Source organism: Balaenoptera borealis (assembly GCF_965194805.1).
Source record: "Balaenoptera borealis genome assembly, chromosome: 20".
Taxonomy (NCBI): Eukaryota; Metazoa; Chordata; class Mammalia; order Artiodactyla; family Balaenopteridae; genus Balaenoptera; species Balaenoptera borealis.
The window spans coordinates 26,615,070-26,637,458 of record NC_138879.1 but is presented as its reverse complement, the minus strand read 5'-3'; the positions used below and the strand labels follow the sequence as shown (position 1 = coordinate 26,637,458).

General features: G+C 38.1%; 1 protein-coding gene across 4 annotated transcripts in view; it reads right to left on the bottom strand.

Annotated features, from left to right (window-relative positions):
* The window catches only part of CA10 (carbonic anhydrase 10), a 615,488-nt gene that overhangs the window by 529,394 nt on the left and 63,705 nt on the right, over nucleotides 1-22,389 (bottom strand). For 2 of the 4 annotated variants that reach the window (XM_082371688.1, XM_082371687.1), the window contains exon 3: nucleotides 1,251-1,286. The exons of the other annotated variants lie outside the window; for them this stretch is intronic. In XM_082371688.1, the coding sequence (XP_082227814.1) occupies nucleotides 1,251-1,286 (36 nt within the window). The remainder of the gene's footprint in view (nucleotides 1-1,250; nucleotides 1,287-22,389) is intronic. 4 annotated transcript variants of the gene reach the window in all.

Here is a 22,389-nt window from a genome sequence, read left to right as displayed (position 1 = left end):
GTATGCATCCCAACCTCTGGCCTGGGTGAGCCAGAGCTGCCTAATCAGCTGCTACTTTAACCCGTTCCTGTCTGAGCAAAGAACAGATGCCCTAAGGCAACCTACATGCAGAGGTGAAACCAAATCCAAAGCTGAACCCCAGGAGCTGTGCGAACAAACAAGAGAAAGGGAAATTTCTACCAGCAGTCTCAGGAGCAGCGGATTAAATCTCCACAGTCAACTTGATGTACCCTGCATCTGTGGAATACCTGAATAGACAATGAATCATCCCAAATAGATGCAGTGGACATTGGGAGCAATGATATATATACATTTTTTCCTTTTTCTCTTTTTCTGAGTGTGTTTGTTTATGCTTGTGTGTGTGATATTGTCTGTATAGCCTTCCTTTTACCATTTGTCTGAGGGTTCTGTCTGACCTTTTTCTTTTTTTTCTTATTTTTAGTATAGCTTTTAGCACTTATTGTCATTGGTGGATTTGTTTATTTGGTTTGGTTGCTCCCTTCTTTCTTTCTTTTTAATTTTTGTTACTCTTTTGATCATTTTAATTTTTAATAATTATTTTTTATTTTTTATTTTAATAACTTTTATTTTATTTTATTTTATTATTTTCTTTCTTTCTTTCTTTCTTTCTTTCTTTCTTCTTTCTTTCTTTCTTTCTTTCTTCTTTCTTTTTTTCTCCCTATTCTTCTGAGCCATGTGGCTGACAGGGTCTTGGTGCTCTGGCCAGGTTTCAGGCCTGTGACTCTGAGGTGGGAGAGCCGAGTTCAGGACATTGATCCACCCAAGGCCCCACAGCTACACATAATATCAAATGGAGAAAATCTCCCAGAGATCTCCATATCAATACCAAGACCTAGCGACACTCAACGACCAGTAAGCTACAGTGGTGGACACCCATTGCCAAACAACTAGCAATACAAGAACACAACCCCATGCCCATTAGCAGAGAGGCAGCCTAAAATCATATTAAGGTCACAGACACCCCAAAACACACCATCGGATGTGGATCTGCCCACCAGAAACACAAAATCCAGCCTCATCCACCAGAACACAGGCACCAGTCCCCTCCACCAGGAAGCCTACACAACCCACTGAACCAACCTTAGCCACTGGGGGTGGACACCAAAAGCAGTGGGAACTAGAACTACAAATCTGCAGCCTGCAAAAAGGAGACCCCAAAGACAGTAAATTAAGCAAAATGAGAAGACAGAGAAAGACACAGCAGATGAAGCAGCAAGGAAAAAACTCACCAGACCAAACAAATGAAGAGGAAATCGGCAGTCTACCTGAAAAAGAATTCAGAATAATAATAGTAAAGATTCAAAATCTTGGAAATAGAATACAGTAAATACAAGAAATGTTGCAAAAGGACCTAGAAAAACAAAAGAGCAAACAAGCAATGATGAACAACACAATAAACGAAATTTAAAATATTCTAAAAGGAATCATAGCAGAATAACTGAGGCAGAAAAATGAATAAGTGACCTGGAAGATAAAATAGTGGAAAAAACTACTGCAGAATAGAATAAAGAAAAATGAATTAAAAGAATTGAGGGCAGTCTCAGAGACTTCTGGACAACATTAAATGCACCAACATTCGAATTATAGGGGTCCCAGAAGAAGAAGAGAAAAAGAAAGGGACTGAGAAAATATTTGAAGAGATTATAGTTGAAAATTTCCCTAATATGGGAAAGGAAATAGTCAATCAAGTCCAGGAAGCACACAGAGTCCCATACACGATAAATCCAAGGAGAAACATGCCAAGACACAAATTAATAAAACTATCAAAATTTAAATACAAAGAAAAAAATATTCAAAGAAGCAAGGGAAAAGCAACAAATAACATACAAGAGAATCCCCATAGGGTTAACATCTGATCTTGCAGCAGAAACTCGGCAAGCCAGAAGGGAGTGGCAGGACATATTTAAAGTGATGAAGGAGAAAAACCTACAAGCAAAATTACCCAGTGAGAATCTCATTCAGATTTGACAGAGAAATGAAAAGCTTCACAAACAAGCAAAAGCTAACAAAATTCAGCACCACCAAACCAGCTGTACAACAAATGATAAAGGAACTTCTCTAGGCTGGAAACACAAGAGAAGGGAAAGACCTACAATAAAAAACCCAAAACAATTAAGAAAACGGTAATAGGAACATACATACTGATAATTACCTTAAATGTAAATGGATTAAATGCTCCAACCAGAAGACATAGACTGGCTGAATAGATACGAAAACAAGACCCATACATATGCTGTATAAAACAGACCCACTTCAGACCTATGGACACATACAGACTGAAAGTGAGGGGATGGAAAAAGATATTCCATGCAAATGGAAATCAAAAGAAAGCTGGAGTAGCAATTCTCATATCAGATAAAATACACTTTAAAATAAAGACTATTGCAAGAGACAAAGAAGGACACTACATAATGATCAAAGGATAATCCAAAAAGAATATATAAAAATTGTAAATATTTATGCAACCAATATAGGAGCACCTCAATACATAAAACAAATGCTAACAGCCATAAAAGGGGAAATCGACAGTAACACAATCATACTACGGGACTTTAACACCCCACTTTCACCAATGGACAGATCATCCAAAATGAAAATAAATGAGAAAACACAAGTGTTAAAGAATACATTAAACAAGATGGACTTAATTGATATTTATAGGATATTCCATCCAAAGACAACATAATACAGTTTCTTCTCAAGTGCTCATGGAACTTTCTCCAGGATAGATCATATCTTGGGTCACAAATCAAGCCTTGGTAAATTAAAGAAAACTGAAATTGTATCAAGTATAGTTTCTGAACAAAACACTTTGAGACTAGATATCAATTACAGGGAAAAAAATCAAAAAACAATACAAACACATGGAGACTAAACAATACACTACTAAATAACCAAGAGATCACTGAAGAAATCAAAGAGGAATTCAAAAAATACCTAGAAACAAATGACAATGAAAACACAATGACCCAAAATCTATGGGATGCAGCAAAAGCAGGTCTAAGAGGGAAGTTTATAGCAATCCTACCTTAAGACACAAGAAACATCTCAAATAAACAACCTAACCTTACACCTAAAGCAATTAGAGACAGAAGAAAAAAAAAAAAAAACCCAAAGTTATCAGAAGGAAAGAAATAATAAAGATCAGATAAGAAATAAAAGAAAAAGAAATGAAGGAAACAAGAACGAAGATCAATAAAATTAAAAGCTGGTTCTTTGAGAAGATAAACAAAATTGATAAACCATTAGCCAGACTCATCAAGAAAAAAACGGAGAAGACTTAAATCAGTAGAATTAGAAATGGAAAAGCAGAACTAGCAACTGACACGGAAGAAATACAAATGATCATGAGAGATAATTACAAGCAACTCTATGCCAATAAAATGGACAACCTGGAAGAAATGGACAAATTCTTAGAAATGCACAACCTTCCGAGACTGAAACAGGAAGAAATATGAACAGACTAATCACAAGCACTGAAACTGAAACTGTGGTTTAAAATCTTCCAAAAAACAAAAGTCCAGGACCAGATGGCTTCACAGGTGAATTCTATCAAACATTTAGAGAACAGTTAACACGTATCCTTCTCAAACTCTTCCAAAATATAGCAGAGTGTGGAACACTCACAAACTCATTCTATGAGGCCACCATCACCCTGATACCAAAACCAGACAAAGATGTCACAATAAAAGAAAACTACAGACCAATATCACTGATGAACATAGATGCAAAAATCCTCAACAAAATACAAGCAAACAGAATCCAACAGCACATTAAGAGGATCATACACCATGATCAAGTGGGGTTTAACCCAGGAATGCAAGAATTCTTCAATATACGCAAATCAATCAATGTGATACATCATATAACAAATTGAAGGATAAAAACCGTATGATCATCTCAATAGATGCAGAGAAAGCTTTCGACAAAATTCAACACCCATTTATGATAAAAGCCCTGCAGAAAGTAGGCATAGAGGGAACTTTCCTCAACATAATAAAGGCCATATATGACAAACCCACAGCCAACATTGTCCTCAATGGTGAAAATCTGAAACCATTTCCTCTAAGATCAGTGTCAAGACAAGGTTGCCCACTCTCACCAGTATTATTCAAGATAGTTCTGGAAGTTTTAGCCTCAGCAATCAGAGGAGAAAAAGAAATAAAAGGAATCCAATTCGGAAAAGAAGAAGTAAAGCTGTCACTGTTTGCAGATGACATGATACTCTACATAGAGAATCCTAAAGATGTTACCAGAAAACTAATAGAGCTAATCAATGAATCTGGTAAAGTATCAGGACACAAACTTAATGCACAGAAACCTCTTTCATTCCTATACTCTAATGAAGAAAAATTTGAAAGAGAAATTAAGGAAACACACCCTTTTAACATTGCAACAAAAAGAATAAAATATCTAGGAATAAATCTAACTAAGGAGACAAAAGACCTGTATGCAGAAAACTATAAGACACCAATGAAAGAAATTAAAGATGATACAAATAGATGGAGAGATATACCATGTTCTTGGATTGGAAGAATCAACATTGTGAAACTGACTATACTACCCAAAGCAATCTAAAGATTCAGTGAAATACCTATCAAACTACCACTGGCATTTTTCACAGACCCTGAATAGCCAAAGCAATCTTGAGAAAGAAAAACGGAGCTGGAGGAATCAGGCTCCCTGACTTCAGATTATACTACAAAGCTACAGTAATCAAGAGAGTATGGTACTGGCACAAAAACAAAAATATAGATCAGTGGAACAGGATAGAAAACCCAGAGATAACCCCACACACCTATGGTCACTTTATTTTTGATAAAGGAGGCAAGAATATACAATGGAGAAAACACTGCCTCTTCAATAAGTGGTGCTGGGAAAACTGGACAGATATATGTAAAAGAATGAAATTAGAACACTCCTTAACACTATACACAAAAATAAACTCAGAATAGATTAAAGACCTAAATTAAGGCCAGACACTATAAAACTCTTAGAGGAAAACATAGGCAGAATACTCTATGACATAAATAACAGCAAGATCCTTTTTGACCCACCTCCTAGAGAGATGGAAATAAAAACAAAAATTAAGAAATGGGACCTAATGAAACTTAAAAGCTTTTTCACAGCAAAGGAAACCATAAATAAGAAGAAAAGACAGCCCTCAGAATGGGAGAAAATATTTGCAAATGAAGCAACTGACAAAGGATTAATCTCCAAGACGTACAAGCAGCTCATGCAGCTCCATATCAATAAAACAAAGAACCCAATCCATAAGTGGGCAGAAGACCTAAATAGACATTTCTCCAAAGAAGATATACAAATTGTTAACAAATACATGAAAGAATGCTCAACATCACTAATCATTAGAGAAATGCAAATCAAAACTACATTGAGGTATCACCTCACACTGGTCAGAATGGCCATCGTAAAATCTCCAAACAAAAAAATGCCTGAGAGGGTGTGGAGAAAAGGGAACCCTTCTCCCTTGGTGGGAATGTAAAGTAATACAGCCACTATGGAGAAGAGTGTGGAAGTTCCTTAAAAATGTAAAAATAGAACTACCATATGACCCAGCAATCCCACTACTGGGCATATACCCTGAGAAAAACATAATTCAAAAAGAGTCACTTACCACAATGTTCATTGCAGCTCTACTTACAATAGCCAGGACATGGAAGCAACCTAAGTGTCCATCGAGAGATCAATAGATAAAGAAGATGTGGCACATATACACAATGGAATATTACTCAGCCATAAAAAGAAACGAAATTGAGGTATTTGTAGTGAGGTGGATGGACTTAGAGTCTGTCATACAGAGTGAAGTAAGTCAGAAAGAGAAAAACAAATACTATATGCTAACACATATATATGGAATCTAAAAAAAAAAAAAAGGTCATTAAGATCCTAGGAGCAGGACGGGAATAAAGATGCAGACCTACTAGAGAATGGACTTGAGGACACGCGGAGGGGGAAGGGTAAGCTGGGACAAAGTGAGAGAGTGGCATGGACATATATACACCACCAAATGTAAAACCGATAGCTAGTGGGAAGCAGCCAAGTAGCACAGGGAGATCAGTTCGCTGCTTTGTGACCACCTAGAGGGTTGGGATAGGGAGGATGGGAGGGAGGGAGATGCAAGAGGTAAGAGATATGGAGATATATGTATATGTATAGCTGATTCACTTTGTTATAAAGCAGAAACTAACACACCATTTTAAAGCAATTATAATCCAATAAAGATGTTAAAAAAACCCCCATAAAACCATATATCTCACTTTTGCCAGGAAGCACACACTAATTCAGTACTAAATTTATTACTCTCCTGGCCTGAGTTTTGGTATATTTACTTCCATTCCCTCTTTTTCTCTCCAGTCCCCAAACTCTGACCCTGTTTCTGTTTGACAAATATCTTTTATGTAATGCCTCTTGCTACATCAAGACCATGTTGGATGCAGGTAAGGGAACAACACAAAATAGCTGGAAAGTGTTAGAAACAGAATAATCAGAGTCAGGAAACTTTGGTACAATCTCCACGTCCTTTTGATATTTGCCTGATCTTGAGCAAACCATTTAATTTATTGAACCTTTGCCTCCTCACCTGTAAAACCAAGATGCCATGACTTATCTCACAAGCATTGTGAATATCTGACAGGATAATGCTTGTGAAAAATACAAGGAAGCATGGTGATAAGGTTCACCTGTCTGCCAATATAGGGGCACAGGAGCTGAGGTCAATGAAGAAGCAGGTCTGAGGGTCCCCACTCTCAGATTTGAGGACCTCATTGATCTTTATCCATCACATTTTCTCTGACCTGCATTTCCTTTTTGAACTTGGTGGGTATTCCCCCTAATGAAAGCAGAGCTCCTGCTGTCAGGAATCAAGGGCTCAGCAAGAAGCCTGTGAAAGTGTCTTATAAGGCTTAGCTGTGTATTGACTAGGAGTCTCAGAACCCTAGGTCTACCTTTTTTTGTCCACCCTTAGAGAAAAAGTTCCAGGCCACCCCAGTGAACAAGCTTCCAATAGAATCTAACTGATGCTCCTATTCTCCACCTCCTTAACTTCCATGACAATTTGTTCCCCTTAATTTTTAAAATTTATTATATGTTGTAAAATACCAAAAAAATCAGGCAATAATATACACCAATGTCTCCCTCACACTTTTGGAAGAGAAGTTGACATGCTAAATGTGCCAGGATCTCCTTCTTTAAAAAATATAAATAAGTATTACAGGTAGAACTGAAGTTCTACTCCCCATCCTTCTCCTTATCAACCCCTCCCTTGAGGTACCTCACTTCTAGAGTTGGTATAAATCATTGGCGTGCATCATTTTGGTTTTGTACCCATAATCCCCATAAATTATTGTTTAGGGTGTGGTTAAAGTTATGTAAAATGTATTTAGTCATATCCATACTTTTCAGCTTGCTTTTCTCCTTTATCATATTGCAGACTCAATTCATTTTAACTGCTATGTAGTATACCCTTATAAATTATCATTGATTCATCCATTCCTCTACTAATAAATAGTTGGAGTCCACCACTTTTTTTTAGCCATTTCAAATTGTGCTGCAATGAAGAGTCTTGTGTAGATCTCATTGTTTATGCACTAGGATATCTAATTTTTTAAAAAAATCTAGAATGGATGCCTAAAAGTAGAATTGCTTAATTATAGAATATGCCTATCTTGAAATAAATTAGATCTTTCTAAAGTGGTTATAACAGTTTGAACCACCATACCCTATGCCCACAGCTGGTGCAATCAGATTTTAAAATATGTGCATATGATGTGTTTGAAATGGTATGCTTCTGCAATTTTAATTTCCCCTGAATCCCAGTGAGGCTGAGCAAATTTTTCAGATATTTATGGCTATTTGAGTTTCACCATCTATAAACAGGCTTGTTTACACAGTTTGTACAGCAAATGGTTTATTAGATTATTTGAATATTTTTGGTACCAGCAAATTTGACTCCTGCCAGAGAAGCTCAATCCATTTTCTTATACTTTCTTAAGAGAAGTTTCGTCTTTAAGGTTAAATCCAAATCTTCACTGTTATTTCCACCCAGTACATTGGTTTTGCATTCTAAGATGACAAAGAATAAGTCTGACCTTATGACTGCCTTACATATTCACTTGTTTATTTGTTTGTTCATTCATTCACTTTAGCAAAAGCTAATTGAGTACTCACTGACGTCAGGAATAAAACATAGGTTATACCATCAAGGAGATATGGTTTAATAGGGGAGACAGACATTGAATCAACTAATAACACAATAACATGATAAGCCAAATAATAGTGGTATGTACAGGAAACAAATGACAGAAAGAGGATGATTTCAAAACATATTTACTATTTTGCCACACCATTTATTAAAATATTGATGTTTATATAAAAATTATTTGTGATAAACAGCCATTAACACAAGCCCCTTCTTTATCTCCTCTCCCCCAATCACCTGGCTACCCTGACCCCTTCCAGGGATAGTTCCCCAATATCTCTATACTAATTGAAGGAGTGACACTAGTGAAGTATGCTCTAGGACCCTGCTCCTGTGCTAGAGTCGACCTCTGTTTTGAATGGTTGGTGCCCAGGCCTACTCTAACATATTTTGACTGTCTCATCTGGAAGGGGGCTACCTTCACTTGCGATCTGGTTTCAGGTATTTTCACCACCCCAGTTACTCTCTTTCAGGTTTGTCTTTTCTTTTTTTTAATTGAAGTATAGTTTATTTAAAACACTGTATTAGTTTCAGGTGTACAGCATGGTGATTCTATTTATTTGCAGATTATATTCCATTATAGGTTATTACAAGATAGTGGATATATTTCCCTGTGTTATACAGTAAATCCTTGTTGCTTATCTATTTTATGTACAGTAGTTTGTATCTGTCAGCCCCATTTGTCCTTCCCCCCCTTCCCTCTGGTAACCATGTTTGTTTTCTATGTCTGTGAATCTGTTTCTGTTTTGTATATAGATTCATATGTATTAATTTTTAGATTCCAAGTATAAGTGGTATCATATAGTATTTGTCTTTCTCTATCTGACTTATTTCACTAAACACAATATTCTCTAGGTCCATCCACATTGCTGAAAATGGCAATATTTCATTCTTTTTTTATAGCTGAGTAATATTCCATTATATATATATACATATATACATATACATATATACATACATACATATATATGTATATATATACACTCACATGTTCTTATGCTAATCATTCGTTGATAGGTATCAGGCTTGTCTTTATCCCTCATAAATTATAGCACCCAAAACAATACTTAGGTTTATGAGGAAATGGTCTAAGCACAATGCTTGTCATATTTTACTGTGTGTATGAAACATCTAAGGATCTTGTTAAAATGTAGATTATGATTCAGGAGGTCTGGGATGGGGCCTGAGATTCCGTATTTCAAACAACTTGCCAGATCATGCCAGTGCTGCTGGTCTGAGGACAACATTTTGAGTAGCGAGGGTCTCACCAACTTGGAATATAATGGTACTAACACTATCCTAAGTCTTAAACAACAGTGCTAACAACCCAGGCCAATGTCACATCAACTTTTTGGCAAGTGTCATACTAAGGACAGATATTGACCTAAGTCTTCTAAGTCTTTTTAGGAAGAGTTGAGGTTAAAGTCAACTCTTTCTCATCTTTCGTGTGTGTTAGTATGTTTTTGTACAAACATATAACTCTGCATCCACACTAATTTGGAGGCTAGTGGTTTTGCATCCTGATTCTTACTCAACCAGGTCAGTTTATAGAGAAGATATATCCAAAGTTGCTTCCAACAATGCACTTGAGCTTCTGCTACTCTGTCTAAAGGTCCATTGCTAAATTAAAGCAATCCTCCAGTGAGCTAAAGTTCTAAGACAAACTATTACAATGTTTCATTCATTATTTTAACAAAGATTTTTTGAGTACTCATATCTGGCAGTCACTGTTTTAGTTACAAAGACAAGTGCCTTCTCTCATGGAGCTTACATCTTTCTGGGACCAGATATATATATATATATATATCTGAATAAATAAACAAGAAGAACTTCATATGCCAAGAATAATAACAAGAGGTGAAAGAGTGGCAAGGTGGCTACCATGGATTGGGTGGTGAGAAAAGGCCTCTTAGAGATGATATCATTTAGTCTGAGATCCGGATTAGAAGGAAGAAATCATATATAGATGACAAGGGAAAAAATTCAAGTAGAGAAAATAGATGGTACTGGACCCTGAAGCAGGAAAGTGCTTAACATGTTCACAGATCAAAATGGCTAGTAAGCTGCCCTAGAGCATAATGAGTGGGGGTAGGGGGTGGTACACACTGACATTGAGGAAGTAGGAAGGGGCCAGATCCTGTTGGCTACATACGTCAGGGTAAGGAGATTAAATTTTATTCTAAGTGTGATATGCAGCCATTAGAGATCCTTGACATCTTTGGATTTGTTTTAGAGGTAGAGTCCGGAAAGCTTACCTTCATACTGAATTACTAGGTATCTAGAATTACTTTGATTTTGGGGGCTTTAGTAATCAGTTGGGTGTTCAGGCTATTTACCTGGTTGGGGAAAGTTGTAGTGTGGAGGACGTTTGAGGGTAAAAGGCAAGAGTTTCATTTAACCATGGTAAATTTGAGATGCTGGCTAGACATCCACGTGTAAATGCCAAGTCAGCTGTGGGAAACAGAGTCCTGGAGAACTGGCTAGCTATTGGAGCTGGGGTGAAAGAACCTAGGTGGTTACTAGGGCAGACCCACACCAGATGCCACACTTACAGATTGATTAGAGAAGGCCAGCCAAGGAATTTGAAGAGTTGCCAATTAAAGACGAGGAAGAATAAAGTGTGGAGTCTTGTGAGCTCTAAGAAGTGGTTCAAGGAGGCAGTAGCGAACCATATCTGATGCCACTGTAAGGTCATGGTAGATAAGAACAGAGCATCCATCACCTACCAAATTTGGCAACACAGAGATTACTGATGACCCTGACAACAGTGGCTGTAGAGGAGTGATGGGGAAGGAAATCTATCAGGTGAGTTGGGAAGAGAATGCTAATGAGGAAGTGGAATAGTGCTTTTAGACAAATATCTCAAGATTTTATGTGAAGCGAGCAAAGAGTAAGAGCTGGAGGGAAAAAAGAGATCAATTTTTTTTCACAGGAGATCCCAGAGCATATTTGTATGATAATGGGAATGAAGAGGGATAATATGATGATTCAGGAGTGAAGGAAGATATTGCAGGAACAAAAACATTGAGACGGTAAAAGAGATTGGGATCTAGATCGAAAGCATTCGGATTGGTTTTTAATAGTTAGATAGACACTGTCTTCATAGAAATAGGAGGGAAAGAAAAGAGACAGTATATCAACACAGGTGGTTTTGGCATTGAAAAGATGAAGGGTTCCTATCTTCCTCCATTTTCTCTATGTTTGAGATCAAAAAGGTACAACGTATTCTTAAGTGCAACAGCACTCTCAAGAAGAACAGACAAGCCAACATCTGGCATGACCCTACCATAACTACAAAAGAAAACAAACAAGCAATTCTTTGTGAAAGTGGGCAAGAGAGAGGCAAGCAGCTTCTAAACAGAGTAATCAGGGAGAGGAAATGAAATGTAATATCCCCTACAGCATTTAAACCTTTCAAAATTCTTGAAATATGTCTTGTCATATCCCACTTCCCCCATTACCATTCCTGACTCTTGAAATACCCGCTTCCTGACAGCCTTCTCCCTATACCCTGCCTCTCATTTGGTATGTTGATAATCTCTTTCATTCTCAAACATATCTCACCCATCAAGCCTTTTCTGATATCCACCCAATGCCCCCGCCCCCCATCATTGGTACCTGTCTTGCCCTCCTTTGATTTCTCAGTCTTACTATATCGCTTATCAAAGTCTTTCCTATATTATAGTTTTGTACCCTTTGAAGGAAATAATTGTCCTGATTGCCAACTATGCCTTCTAAATATTTTTTTTTTGCTACTCTGACTAATGGTCTCAATATCAACTGTTCCCTTTTCCACACAGTTGTCAACTCAGATCTTTAATAGATTCCCATAAGAAGTCTAGTCTCAGCAAGCCTGAGTATGGTTTAAGCCAGTGCTGTCATTCAGTTGGGAGGATTTTAGGGTGCATGTCAATGTCCTCCAGTAATGAGATACTGGTGAGGGCTAGGTCCCTTCCCCCATAATTGGTCACTATATGGGATGCTTCAATATATACATGTCTCCAACTGATTTCTACAACACATACAGACCTGTATTCACGAGCATATACACAAAAGTTTTTACTTTCTTTGTGAGGTGGTAAAGCACCATCTCTCTGTTCTTTGAGGCACTTTCAGAAGGATCCTTGTGTGAAAGGGTTACTTGAGCCAAACACTATGTGTCACTTGAGCTGACACTATGTCAGCAGCAAAATCCAGCCAATCTTCTAGTTGGAATCAGGCAACCAAACCTTCTATTAAGAAGCTGGATATAGGACCAAGCTAAGGGCACCACTAGAAAGGAGTGCAAGGGTTTGGGGCTTGCTAGATCCTCATACCTCATTCACTCAAGGGCAGTTGTGGCCATATGGTACTTCTAGTCAATCCACATGTTTTGAATAACATTCATTTCACCAATAAAAAAAAAAGTATTTCTAACATTTCTTGTGCTAATCCACAAAGTCTCTAGGTGTAGATTTAGATATGGAGTGTTGACTGCTTATCACGGCTGCCTTTGAACTGTTGACTCCTAGTCATTGTCTCTCAAATGCTACCCTCTGGAGTATGTATTCTTTTCCAAGGCACTTCAAATGTTAGCTGTTCCCAGGGTATGGATAAAATTAAGCTAAACTCATATAGCACAAGATTTAAATAGGAATGTTCTAAAGTAATTTGTAGGTACACTAGTTAATGAATTCCTTCCTTCCTCCTTCTCTCCCTCTCTCTCTTTCTCTTCTGCTCTTTTTTTCTTGGTAGTCTGCACTGAAGAGTGATGAAGTCATGAAGAATGATCATATTTTGGAGTTCATGGCATTTCACTAAAAATTAAAATCCACAGACAATTCTTTTCTCCAAAATCCCTCCTTAGCCACCCTGCCACATATGACTCTCTTTTCCTGGATCCTGTTCCTTCCCTTGTGGAATTTTAAATTACTTTCTCTCATATTCCGCACTCCCTCAGTTCTTAACAGGCGAACCCAAACACCAAGATTTTCAGGAAAACAAAGGCACTTAAAACATGTCCCCACCCCTTACTAAGCAATTTTTCTGAGCATTTCTCCAAAACAAATACAGTGTTCTCCTCAAGAAGAATGTTGGTAAATAAAATTTTCTCAACTGCATTACAGATTTAAGAATGAGAAATGATTCTTAATTTTAAGAATTAAAATTAAGCAAAATCCAAAATGCATCTTATCCCAGATATACACTCACTTACCCCACCCTATATGGAAGACAGTTAATCTTGACATGAATATAAATTCATGGATTCAGGGATTGCATTTATTAGATTTTTTACCTGCTATCCACATGCCCTCATCACTTCTTTTTTTTAAATTATTTCAGCTTTATTGAGATATAATTGACAAAATTGTAAGATATTTAAAGTGTACATCATGACGATTTGATATGCGTATACATTGTGAAAGGATCCTCCCCATCTAGTTAATTAACATATGCATCACCCCACATGTTTATCTCTTTTTTTTCTTCTGTTTTTGGTGAGAACATTTAAGTTCTACTCTCTTAGCAAAATGCAGTGTTATCAACTATAGTCATGGTTTACATTAGATCCTCAGATCTTATTGATCTTAACCTTTCCCTATTTCCCCCAACCCCCAGCCCTTGGCAACTACTTTTCTACTCTTTGTTTCTATGAGTCTGACTTTTTAAAAATTCCACATATAAGGGATATCATGCAATATTTGTCTTTCTCTGGCTTATTTCACTTAGCATAAACCCTCAAGGTCCATCCATGTTGTCAAAAATGGCAGGATTTCCTTCTTTCTCATACCTGAAGGATATTCCATTTTATATATATACCACGTCAGCTTTATTCACTCATCTGTTAATGGATGCTTAGGTTGTTTCCACACCTTGGCTATTGTGAATAATGCCTCAGTGAACATGGGGATGCAAATACCTCTTTGATATACTGTTTTCATCTCCTTTGGATATATACCCAGAAGATGGATTGATGGATCAACCTCTTCACTTCTTTTTTTTATCTTTGACTTTAAGTTTTTAGAATTGTAGGGCTCAGTCTAAGGTGATAAGAATAACTTGGAGAGATTTTGAAACTACCCAAAAACCTCCCCTGATCTTCTAATCAGCATCTGAGAGGTGACACCAAAAATCTGTGTTTTATAAACAATTTCCCGAGGTAGTTTTAGCACCTGGCCCTGATTAAGCTATTTAGCACCAGAGGAAAGCTCTATGGTTTTCTTCCTTTGGGTGCCAGTATACTGCCTCCTGTGATCAGGTAGAGATTTAAGGCTTTGAGGTGACTATAAGAGTAACTCTATTACTTGCTCCTTTAGCAGCTTCCTTCTAATCACTCTCCCAGGTGTCCACAGCACAATCCACAGTGACAGCCAGGTTTGTGCTCATCTGCACATTTGTCACTTTATTAGGTGTCACCCTGATCTCGTTATTGTCCCCACTCAGGAGGCTGGTCAGCCGTGCTCAAGAATAGGTCAGCCCCTTCCTACTCAGAGGGTCTCAGTTAACCTGCCTGTGTCTGAGACTCTGACCCTTAATAGGGAAAATCGAACTTTGCTAACTACCCAACTGCATAAACAAGTGGAATGATGCACCATGACTGTTTGGGCAGCTAGGTGCTGCTTGCCAAGACTGTGGTGATTTCATCTTTGAAGTTTTCCTTCAGCCACAGACCTGGGGACTACTGCTTGGTGAGTGATTCACACACACAAAATGAGGAATGCAGCTCAGTACATTTCTTCATCCATGGCTGTCTCATTTGTTTCAGTACCATGGTCTAAGTTTCTCCTTACCACACAAGATGGTCCCCTCACTTGATCAGTTAGTTTAATATGACTTCACACTGGTGTGGGTGCTGTGTCACATGTTAAATGTCTCCACATGTGCAGGGAGCCAGCCTGAGGCAGTGGCACTATCTCAGACTTTGGAGCCAGCTTGATCTGGGTTCAAATCCCAGCTTTGCCACTTAAAGTGCTGTGGCCTTGGGCCAATGACCACCCTTGACTGAGATTCCACTTGGTATCTACAAAATGGAGATAATAATAAAATGATAACTGCCAAAGGAATCTAATGGAATTAAATAAGATGATGTTAGGCACGTATGTTAGACACGATACAGGCTTATTACTCTTTTGGCTCCCCTTACAAAGGAGAGCAGAGTCCACATCACACTCCCCACCTTCTTTTTATCTTTCTTCCTCAAAGGAGAACACAAATAACAGTAATTACTGGGAGAACTTCATCGAAATATCAATTTCTCCACCCCTAGATCAACCCTTTTTTAAAATCTCCAACTTTATCTCCCCTCTCTTCCTCTCTCAGTGACTTCCCTGAGTGTCTCTAAGATGGTGGACTCAGATGAGGCAAGTAAGGTGTCTAGGGTGCACAGTTTAAGGAGGTGCTCAATCTCTCACCCAATCCTGGGAGCACGTGCTCCCTCTAGTATTGACCTGCTGGGGATTTCACTTCCTTCAATTCATCGTGTGCTGCACTGAGGACAACCATTTCCTTTCTCCCAGTAGTTTAGATGTAGTTTAGATTAATCAACAGTAGAGCTCAGGCAAGTTTTCTCACTGGGGTGAATATAAAAATACAGGTTCCTGAGCCCCATCCCAGACCTTTAAAGGTACAACTGACACTTGAACCACATAGCTGGAACTGCGCAGGTCCACTTTTAAGCAGATTTTTTTCAATAAATAGGTATTACAGATATTAGATGATCCATGGTTTGTTGAATCTGCCGATGCAGAATCATGGCTATTGAGGGTCAACTGTAAGTTATACACAGATTTTCAACTTTGTGGGGGTCAGTTTCCCTAACCCCCATGTTGTCCAAGAGTCAACTGATCACTACCCTGTCTGCACATTAGACTCACAGGAGGCCTAGACTCCACATCCAGGGATTTTGGTTTAATTGATCTGGGGTGGGGCCAAATAGGTAAGTTTAAAAAGCTTTCTAGGTGATTTTTATAGATGATTAGGGTCAAGTCACTAAAATATGGTCAACGAATCTGCTCCCAGGTGATTCTTACACACACTACTTAAAAATCCACTGTCTTCTTGTTACACTCTCCAGCTCTGGAATAAGACTCAGGTTCAAATCCTTACTTACATGTGCAATGCTTACATATGTAATAATTTACATATATAGTTTATATATATGATATAGTCTCTGATTTCCAGTTGCATGACCTTGGGCTAGTTACTTAAAATCCCTGTGTATCAGGAGACTATAAACAGCATCTATAGACTAAGTATATTATGAGGATTCAATGGAATATTGCATGTAAAGTGTTTAGCAGAGTTCTGGTATATAGTAAATGTTTAATAAATGTCAGCTGTTGTAACTACACATAGTAGTAGAACTTTAATAAAGGTTTAATTTCCTGTAGTATTCTTTTCCTTTAGAATTTTTAATATACTTATTATTTTTAAAAAATAGTCCAACTTGGCTCCTTAAATGAAGCAAAATGTCTTACTGGTGTTTGTTCCTCCAGCTTTTAGCACAGTGGCTGGCACACATGAGGGGTTCAATGCATGTTTCCCAAATGTATAAATGAATAAATTACCAGGGAATCTGTATTTGCCTTCACTCTCAAAGTAATCACGTCCATGTCTCAAGATTGTAAAAACCTCACTGATCATGGGGCCATTCATTCTGTCTCCAAATGTGGCCAACCTGCCCATGGCTCTAATAAAGAGCAGACCTGATTTATGCGGCCTGTGGAATGAGCCAGGGAGGTGGAATCCTCCACCAGTGTTTTGTTTATCACTGAGTCCCTGAAAATCGAATAGGAAGGGAGAGGGAGGTATGAAGAATGACTTAAGAACTACTCCCCATCACATTTGTTATGAGGTCCTTTCACTCTGGCAGTGTATGGCTGTCTGTTGCTGCTAATATGAAAATTATAAAATTGTTACAAAAACACATGGCAAGTCCCATGCCTGTGTCTTCTACCTGACTGCCACCAGACCTTGACAGTGATGGAGGAATAAGCAACCTGGATTTCAGGGGCTTAATTAATAAACTCTTATGGGCTGTGCTATAACTGTAATACTCCTTGGTGAATGACTGTAGTATATAAAGCAAAATGTGTTTCCTCCATTTGGTGGATATTTATTAAACGGTTTGTTTTAAAATATTTAGACTAATTTGGTTCTTTGTCTTATTTATTCATATCTATACATTAATTGAAAGCCCAACAGCTCAAAAGGATTGTATTAATTTGATTGCCCTCTACTGGCCATAAGGTGAAGTACTGCCTGTTTTTGACCAGGTTCTAGAAAAGCTACAGCTATTTTTAGAAAGTACTGGGGTTTTAAACTCCAAACTACTTTCTATTATAAGTATAGTAGAGAGACCAATCTAAACTAAACTCCAGACCATCTGTCTTATTTTTGAATATTCTAGCTACTGAAAGGAGATCATCTGATTTAATATAGTTGGTGATTTATGAAGAAACATGGCCAGGAACCAGAAAACCTGAGTGCATATGGGCCTGTCTTCTCATCTGTGCAAGGAAGGTTGGGGTAAGACAGGTCCAAGGCTCCTTTTCATTCTTTCCAACTTCTGTGGTATAGAGACTACACCCTAGGTTAGGAGCCCAGTGCCCTGAGGTCTAGACTTGATTCTAACTTTTATTCTTGCTGGAAAGTAAACAAAAGATGGGATGGAACCTCTAGAGCTCCTTTGAATTCTGATGTTATTTATGACCTAAGTCATACTTAAGCCTCAGCATATATAAATGACAGGAGAAATTCTCAGAAGGATAATTCCAATTAAAATCCATTAAAGTTTTTTTTTTTCCTATGAAAATTCTCCAAAAAACACAGGGTTTATCCCTTATATAGCCACTTATACTTGTAACTAAAACTATTGTATCCACATGAACAGTTTGAATGAACCCTAACATTTGTATTATCCAGAATATAGGGGAGGAAAAAAATGCAACACCAGACTCTAGATGCGGGTTCTTATATTTTGAAAAAATGAAGTAAAGAGGCCCTCCAAGTTTGAGGAAGAACAGCTTCCTCTGAGTACTACATAGAAACATTTAGAAAAAAGCCAAACTACTTCCCTCTACAAAATAGATCTACAATATAATCAGCAACCTTTTGCTTCAATCAGTTTGTGCTGGACTCCCCAGTCCCTGGTCATGGTGAAAAGGACACATTAGCTTAGACAAGGTGAGCACAGTTTAATCCCCAGGCTTGAAACAAATGCTAAGAGTATTTAAGAAAGTCAGAGCAAGGCAATGCTGAAGAATGTCTTTTTCTACCACAAAGGAAACAGGAAATGCCACATAAATCAACATAAATCATTCATTGACTTAGCAATGATCTGGCCTAGTGAAAATTCACCAAGTTACAAGAATTAAAAACAAAAATCATGAAAAGGAGAGGAACAAAGATGGTGGAGTAGAAGGACGTGCTCTCACTCCCTCTTGCGAGAACACCAGAATCACAGCTAGCTGCTGGACAATCATCGACAGGAAGACACTGGAACGCACCAAAAAAGATACCCCACATCCAAAGACAAAGGAGAAGCCACAATGATACGGTAGGAGGGGCACAATCAGAGTAAAATCAATCCCATAACTGGTGGGTGGGTGACTTACAGACTGGCAAACACTTATACCACAGAAGTCCACCCACTGGAGTGAAGGTTCTGAGCCCCACGTCAGGCTTCCCAACCTGGGGGTCCGGCAATGGGAGGAGGAATTCATAGAGAATCAGACTTTGAAGCCTAGTGGGAATTGATTGCAGGACTTTGACAGGACTGGGGGAAACAGAGACCCCACTCTGGGAAGGCGCACAAAAAATAGTGTGCACATTGGGACCCAGGGGAAGGAGCAGTGACCCCGGGGGAGACTGAACCAGACCTACCTGCTAGTGTTGGAAGGTCTCCTGCAGAGGCAGGGGGTGGCTCTGTTTCACCATGGGGACAAGGACACTGGCAACAGAAGTTCTGGGAAGTACTCCTTGGTGTGAGCCATCCCAGAGACTGTTATTAGCCCCACCAAAGAGCCCAGGTAGGGTGCCGTGCTGGGTTGCCTCAAGCAAAACAACCAACAGGGAGGGAACCCAGCCGCACCCATCAACAGTCAAGTGGATTCAAGTTTTACTGAGCTCTGACCACCACAGCAACAGTCAGCTCTACCCACCACCAGAGCCTCCCATCAAGCCTCTAGATAGCCTCAACCACCAGAGGGCAGACAGCAGAAGTAAGAAAAACCATAATCCTGCAGCCTGTGGAACAAAAACCACATTCACAGAAAGACAGACAAGATGAAAAGGCAGAGGGCTATATACCAGATGAAGGAACAAGATAAAACCCCAGAAAAAACAACTAAATGAAGTGGAGATAAGCAACCTTCCAGAAAAAGAATTCAGAATAATGATGATGAAGATGATACAGGACCTCGGAATAAGAATGGAGGCAAAGATCGAGAAGATGCAAGAAATGTTTAACAAAGACCTAGAAGAATTAAAGAACAAACAAACAGAGATGAACAATACAATCACTGAAATGAAAACTACACTAGAAGAAATCAATAGCAGAATAACTGAGGCAGAAGAACGGATAAGTGACCTGGAAGACAAAATGGTGGAATTCACGGCTGCAAAACAGACTAAAGAGAAAAGAATGAAAAGAAATGAAGACAGCCTAAGAGACCTCTGGGACAACATTAAACGCAACAACATTCGCATTATAGGGGTCCCAGAAGGAGAAGAGAGAAGGAAAGGACCAGAGAAAATATGTGAAGAGATTATAGTTGAAAACTTCCCTAACATGGGAAAGGAAATAGCCACCCAAGTCCAGGAAGCACAGCAAGTCCCATACAGGATAAACCCAAGGAGAAACACGCCGAGACACATAGTAATCAAATTGGCAAAAATTAAAGACAAAGAAAAATTATTGAAAGCAGCAAGGGAAAAATGACAAATAACATACAAGGGAACTCCCATAAGGTTAACAGCTGATTTCTCAGCAGAAACTCTACAAGCCAGAAGGGAGTGGCATGATATACTTAAAGTGATGAAAGGGAAGAACCTACAACCAAGAGTACTCAACCTAGCAAGGATCTCATTCTGATTTGATGGAGAAATCAAAAACTTTACAGACAAGCAAAAGCTAAGAGAATTCAGCACCACCAAACCAGCTCTACAACAAATGCTAAAGGAACTTCTATAAGTGGGAAACATGAGAGAAGAAAAGGACCTACAAAAACAAACCCAAAACAATTAAGAAAACGGTCATAGGAAAATACATATCGATAATTACCTTAAACGTGAATGGATGAAATGCTCCAACCAAAAGACACAGGCTTGCTGAATGGATACAAAAACAAGACCCATATATATGCTGTCTACAAGAGACCCACTTCAGACCTAGGGACACATACAGACTGAAAGTGAGGGGATGGAAAAAGATATTCCATGCAAATGGAAATCAAAAGAAAGCTGGAGTAGCTATACTCATATCAGATAAAATAGACTTTAAAATAAAGAATGTTACAAGAGACAAGGAAGGACACTACATAATGATCAAGGGATCAATCCAAGAAGAAGATATAACAATTATAAATATATATGCACCCAACATAGGAGCACCTCAATACATAAGGCAACTGCTAACAGCTATAAAAGAGGAAATCGACAGTAACACAATAATAGTGGGGGACTATAACACCTCACTTACACCAATGGACAGATCATCCAAAATGAAAATAAATAAGGAAACAGAGCTTTAAATGACACAGTAGACCAGATAGATTTAATTGATATTTATAGGACATTCCATCCAAAAACAGCAGATTACACTTTCTTCTCAAGTGCGCACGGAACATTCTCCAGGATAGATCACATCTTGGGTCACAAATCAAGCCTCAGTAAATTTAAGAAAATTGAAATCATATCAGGCATCTTTTCTGACCACAATGCTATGAGACTAGAAATGAATTACAGGGAAAAAAACGTAAAAAACGCAAACACATGGAGGCTAAACAATACATTACTAAATAACCAAGAGATCACTGAAGAAATCAAAGAGGAAATCAAAAAATACCTAGAGACAAATGACAATGAAAACACGATGATTCAAAACCTATGGGATGCAGCAAAAGCAGTTCTAAGAGTGAAGTTTATAGCTATACAAGCCTACCTCAAGAAACAAGAAAAATCTCAAGTAAACAATCTAACCTTACACCTAAAGGAACAAGAGAAAGAAGAACAAACAAAACCCAAAGTTAGCAGAAGGAAAGAAATCATAAATATCACAGTGGAAATAAATGAAATAGAAACAAAGAAGACAATAGCAAAGATCAATAAAACTAAAAGCTGGTTCTTTGAGAAGATAAACAAAATTGATAAGCCATTAGCCAGACTCATTAAGAAAAAGAGGGAGAGGACTCAAATCAATAAAATTAGAAATGAAAAAGGAGAAGTTACAACAGACACCACAGAAATACAAAGCATCCTAAGAGACTACTACAAGCAACTCTATGCCAATAAAATGGACAACCTGGAAGAAATGGACAAATTCTTACAAAGGTAAAACATTCCAAGACTGAACCAGGAAGAAACAGAAAATATGAACAGACCAATCACAAGTAATGAAATTGAAACTGTGATTAAAAATCTTCCAACAAACAAAAGTCCAGGACCAGATGGCTTCACAGGTGAATTCTATCAAACATTTAGAGAAGAGCTAACACCCATCCTTCTCAAACTCTTCCAAAAAATTGCAGAGGAAGGAACACTCCCAAACTCATACTATGAGGTCACCATTACCCTGATACCAAAACCAGACAAAGATACTACAAAAAAAGAAAATTACAGACCAATATCACTGATGAATATAGATGCAAAAATCCTCAACAAAATACTAGCAAACAGAATCCAACAACACATTAAAAGGATCATACACCACAATCAAGTGGGATTTATCCCAGGGATGCAAGGATTCTTCAATATACGTAAATCAATCAATGTGATACACCATATTAACAAATTGAAGAATAAAAACCATATGATCATCTCAATAGATGCAGAAAAAGCTTTTGACAAAATTCAACACCCATTTATGATAAAAACTCTCCAGAAAGTGGGCAGAGAGGGAACCTACCTCAACATAATAAAGGCCATATATGACAAACCCATGGCAAACATCA